General features: G+C 48.1%; 1 protein-coding gene across 1 annotated transcript; it reads left to right on the top strand.

Annotated features, from left to right (window-relative positions):
- Positions 1–3,828: 3,828 nt before the first annotated feature.
- Positions 3,829–5,202, top strand: PC9H_002474 (uncharacterized protein; the record flags this gene model as incomplete). The annotated part of the gene is made up of 7 exons (XM_036772111.1): positions 3,829–3,938; positions 4,158–4,194; positions 4,254–4,433; positions 4,533–4,653; positions 4,708–4,834; positions 4,891–4,959; positions 5,019–5,202. 7 exons carry the CDS (start codon positions 3,829–3,831, stop codon positions 5,200–5,202), a joined length of 828 nt encoding a protein of 275 aa, XP_036625757.1.
- Positions 5,203–5,678: the final 476 nt, after the last annotated feature.

Consider the following 5,678-nt stretch of genomic DNA (forward strand, 5'->3'; position numbering starts at 1 on the left):
CGGGGGGTGTTGGTGTCTCTTCTGCAACACGACGTCCTAGAACCTGTTGGATGAGGTCTGCCGTTCTTTCAAACCCGATACCAATTTGTTGCACAAGAATTTGACGATCTGCCTGCATCTCGTCGACCAACCCTTGGATGAGACCATATAACTCGGCATGAGGACCCGCCCCCTGGTCCTGCTGAGGGGGACCACCCTGTGGGCGATCACGATCTTCTTCATCCCTCCATCGATCTTGCGGAAGTTCTTCTCCATCCATCTTTCCGCCCTGCGCTCGTCCTTCACCACCCCTCTGTCCATCCTGTCCTTCATCACCCCTCTGGTCATCATGTGCTCCTCTTTCGTTGTCCCTGTGTCCGTCCTGCGCTCGTTCTTCGCCAACCCTCTGTTCATTCTGTGGTCGCCCTTCACCATGTCCCCTCTGGCCATCCGCTGCTCTTTCATCGTCCCTCTGTCCGCCTTGTGTTTCACCACCCCTCTGGCCGTCCTGTACTTGTCCTTCTTTGCCCATCTGAACATCCTGTGCTTGCCCTTCTTCATCCCTCTGCGAATTCCCTTCAGGTCCAGGATATCCATCATCTTGAGAGCTGATTTTGATATCTTGATCACGCAGTGATTCCACCACCATAGTGTCGCAATTTGATTCCATGTTCATCTGGAATGAGCTATACCATTCATTTGCAGCACATAGTACCGAGTGATCATTCGCCTGTAACCCTGGGAGTGGTATGTCTATCTCGTCCAGCAAGTCGTCGAGGGCCCCAGGCATCATTTCAGCGACTCGCGCTCGGTGCTTGGGACTCATCGCATATGTTGTTAAAGAGTGAGCCGCAGTGAACGAAGTGGTCAGAATTCCGTTAATGAGTTTAAGGGTATTCGAGGCGGCGCCAGCTAGGCATACTTCAATCAATATGAATTATACTCATCATTGAACCACATCCACTTACAACCTCTGTTGCAGTCACTAGCAACGCCTAAAGAACCCGCAACCTCTGAAAGAAAGAGTTAACCAGGGAGGGCGAATAAATAGAGGATATGTACCTGGACTGATTATCGAGTTGTAGGCATCAGCAGCAGGCGAATGGCTGTTAGAGGCGGCTTGGGTCTGGCTGGCAAGACTTCTTTGAGAATTCCTCCGCATGTCAGAATTGCCAGAAGTGGATGGTGATCGTGAATTGGGACTGAGGAAGACAGGGTCCATCTCATGTAATGTGGTCAGCGAATGGATTCTTTGTTGATTGGCGTTGTCTGTCTGTGGAGGAGGCTCCCCGCCGGTTGGGTGGCTCACCAGACTTCCTTGGGAAGCCATGATAAGAGGGGCCTCTGAACGGCCGCCAGAAGAAGTGGTGGCTGCTTGTATACTGAGAAAGATAGCAGGACCGGGATCATCGCGTGTTCTCAAGAAAGTTCTTCTTTGTTGATTTGCAAGGGCTAAAAGACCGGGGTCTGGTTTGGGAGTCAATTGCAACGAACGCTGGCACTGGCGTGTTGCAATTGCCTGCAGTCGCGTGGGAGGAGACGATTCGAATTCAGTGTGCCTGATGTAAGTTTCTGAAAGGCAAGCCCTTTGATAGTAAGAATCGGCTGCCACTGAGTGAGGCCGCTGCGGGTAGCTACTGTTGAAGTGATGTGCACACTTGTTGTACAAATGTATAACAAAGTTGCGCTGTGCGGTCGCACGCTAAGCGCCCGGTTCCCACGCATTGGGGACCACCCATAGACACTGCCAACACCCATTGGGACAACCCAGGTCATCATGGGATGACTGGTGTTGACAGAATTGCTAAAAGTGCGCAAGCACTGTTTAGCAATCTGTACATACATTACAAGCGCACGACTCCCACGGTCAATGCAACGTTCCCACGTTCAGCGCCCCATTAGTAGGTCTGTTGACCTCTATTGTGACCGCCGGAACAGGCACCGGAACGCTTCGGTCTCAGCAGGGAAGCAAAAGGAGCAAAAATAAAACATGGAGCCATCATTAGAATGATGTCTGGCATGTTCCCAAGCTGCTCCGGAGCTAATCAAATTCGGACGCGATTTAGTGGACACCTATATTCACGCCTCGCGCAGAACAGTACTCGTGGGAACCTGGGATGGTCATTTTCCATACATGTCTAGAGTAATAGACACAAAGGGTCAATAGAGCGCAAATCATTACATATTATTGATTGATTGCATCAACATCATTAGTGATTGTTACCAAGGCAATTAGAGTGCATTAGGACGCTTCTACAAGCTTCTGATCAAACTATAATAGCCTATAGTTTAACACATGGTACCCTATTCATGGCCAGTAAAGAATACGCACTATCCAATAAAGAATGCGCACCAATATTGAATGCGAGAAACGGACAACGAATTTGAAGCTACTAGCTATGCTAGCTATAGCTATGCAGCAAGCTTCGCAAGTGCACCCTCCGGTTGCGGCAGCCCGGCACCGCCAACCCACGAAAGTGATGAATCGACATCACACCATGGCCACGGCCATGCTCTAACTAGCTATTATAGCCCTAGCCGTACGTGTACATGTTCATAAATTCGCGCTCACTACTCACAAATAGACACTATGTACTGACGAATATCCACTAGAGCCCAGACAGAGCTACTCCGAATTCGCGGCCCGTATCTCTTGTTTCCACTGGCGCCAACAATGTACGCTTTCCTTCTTTATTCAAAAGGCTTTGAAAATACATATGCATATAGCAGCTGTGGCCCCTGCCGGTCCCGCGCACATTTCGGGCGCGGGTCCGGTTTGCAGACCGTGTGGCAAACCAGGTCAGTCACGTCGGATGCACTAGATGACTTTCGCTGTCCCTAAAATCTAGAATTCCCAGTTTGTAGCTGTTAAACTTTAGGCTATTATAGTCTGATCAGAAGCTTGTAGAAGCGTCCTAATGCACTCTAATTGCCTTGGTAACAATCACTAATGATGTTGATGCAATCAATCAATAATATGTAATGATTTGCGCTCTATTGACCCTTTGTGTCTATTACTCTAGACATGTATGGAAAATGACCATCCCAGGTTCCCACGGGTACTGTTCTGCGCGAGGCGTGAATATTGGTGTCCACTAAATCGCGTCCGAATTTGATTAGCTCCGGAGCAGCTTGGGAACATGCCAGACATCATTCTAATGATGGCTCCATGTTTTATTTTTGCTCCTTTTGCTTCCCTGCTGAGACCGAGGCGTTCCGGTGCCTGTTCCGGCGGTCACAATAGAGGTCAACAGACCTACTAATGGGGCGCTGAACATGGGAACGTTGCATTGACCGTGGGAGTCGTGCGCTTGTAATGTATGTACAGATTGCTAAACAGTGCTTGCGCACTTTTAGCAATACTGTCAACACCAGTCATCCCATGATGACCTGGGTCGTTCCCATGGGTGTTGGCAGTGTCTATGAGTGGTCCCCAATGCGTGGGAACCGGGCGCTTGGTATAGCGCAACTTTGTTATACATTTGTACAACAAGTGTGCACATCACTTCAACACCATGGCCATCATCTTGAAGAGAGTGCTATGATGTGCATGTTCACCGGTACGTACGTATACATATATACATGTAGTGTTATACAAATATCTAGATTGGCTTCCATTGCAGTCTTGATCATCAGCGAGTTGAACTCGTTGATGATCTGATCGAGACACATCGACGGGAGCGTTATAGCACTGGCAGCTGACGCGCCCTATAGCTAGTACAGTTCGTGAAGACTAGTACTCCTTATAAGGAATGTCTACGCACGCCTCAAAGGCAAGCCAATTTCAAAGTCCGCCGATCGGCGCCATGCATGGCAACATGTTGCACTGCTAATTGGGGCCGTCGGGCCATGCCCATGCACATCATGTATGCACGCATCATCAACGAGTTCAACTCATTGATGAGGCTACAACGTGAAGCAACGCACGGGCTCGAGCTCGCGATCAATTATGGCCTCATGTATGCAAGTACTTACGTTTGAATCCGTTTCCATTATACTATAAATGTATTTCCTTTTCTCGTGGAAATAGCATACTATAGCCACTTTGAACGCGCCCCAAATTTGACATATATGCCTTTGTCTTTCCTTGGATCAGTTGCTTTACAGAAAGCAAAAGTTCGACTTGGGTCGCCGCACATTTGCATTACAAGGATCAAGTACTCATCTCCCGCCCACAGATTGATTGCGGTGGCAGATTTAGACGGCACTCTGACGGTACGTGACTACGGAGATGAGAAATCGGATTACTGGACCTTATCTATCTTATTTATTAGGTTCATGATGCCCAAGACCTCACAATTATTCGTCGCAAAACTGTGTCACAGTCGGGAAGTAGTCCAAACACTATTCAAGCTTTGGAATGGCATCCCAAGGAATCAGAAGTTTACGTCGGATTTTCCAATGGCAATGTCATTGGATATGACATTGACAAAGATATGAGATCACACACAAAGGTATGTCTTCATTCGCGAGTTCAACTCGCGAACGGAGTCCAACTTGCGAACGGAGTCCAACTTGTGCACGCATATACATTGGTCTGACACCCCAGTTAGGATCCCTACCATAGACTCTCTTTCGATGGCCCGATATACAACATCGCATTTTCTCCGTCAGGGTCTCAGTTTGCCGTTGCATACGGGGAGCAAGTTAAGATCATCAAACAACGGTCATTCGGTAAGTCAAGCCCTTCATTCAGCAGGAGGAGCCTCATATATATATATATATCAGGCAAATATCACAAACACGATCTAGGTATATGGCCTCGAACCAATCCACAGAAGCTTTTTTACTACGAGACCAACTCGCTGGTTGTCATTTCTCTGCTCAACCTACCTAACAACATTCCAGCGGCAGTGTATGTGTCTTTAGAGGCTTATTTCGTTGCTTTGGCATTTGACATTTTACTCGCAGTGCCTACTCCACCGACGATTCGCGTCCTGGGACTCTATGGACCGTCTTTACCACAGCCTCAGACACCATGTAAGCTTTGAATATGAACCTTCGCTTTAGGTACTGACTGATGAAGCAAACCACCGTAGCCTCACAGCGGCAATGTCTCCAACACAGGATCTTATCACTATTGTGCATGTGCATTCTGGAGCGGAGTCGTACTCAGTTCCCGGCCGCAATCTTCTCCTCAAACAAGAGATATACGAACACGGTATATCTGGCGGTCCACCACATGTCCACGTGACGCCCACGTGGCACCATGTGGTCAAGTGATTGTCACTTTTTTGCCACATGGATACCATGTGGATACCACTTTTGCCACTCAATTCCACTTCTGTTCACTTTATTCCACTATTTTACCACCTGGCGACCACTTCAAGACCACTTTATATAATATGAAACTAAGTAGACTTGTCAATGTGGTCTCCATGTGGTCACCAGGTGACATCCAGGTGGTGAAAAAGTGGCAGGGTAGACTAGACAGTACAACACCATTAAGCTCTTAGCCAGGTGGTGTTCAGGTGGTGCCCAGGTGGTAGAATGGTGACATAGTCAGATGGTGACCATGTGGTGTCCAAGTGGAGACCATGTGGTATAAAAGTGACTAGAGTACTACACATACCCTTACAGCCATAGAGTAGAAGCTCAGCTGGTACCAGGTGGTGACCAGGCGGTGTATATGTGGTATTAATGTGACTCGCAGATTTCTCAAAAAATATACAAGTCCAAACTGATACTCAGGTGACGAC

The sequence above is a fragment of the Pleurotus ostreatus genome (assembly GCF_014466165.1).
Source record: "Pleurotus ostreatus strain PC9 chromosome Unknown scaffold_11, whole genome shotgun sequence".
In the NCBI taxonomy this organism is placed as follows: Eukaryota; Fungi; Basidiomycota; class Agaricomycetes; order Agaricales; family Pleurotaceae; genus Pleurotus; species Pleurotus ostreatus.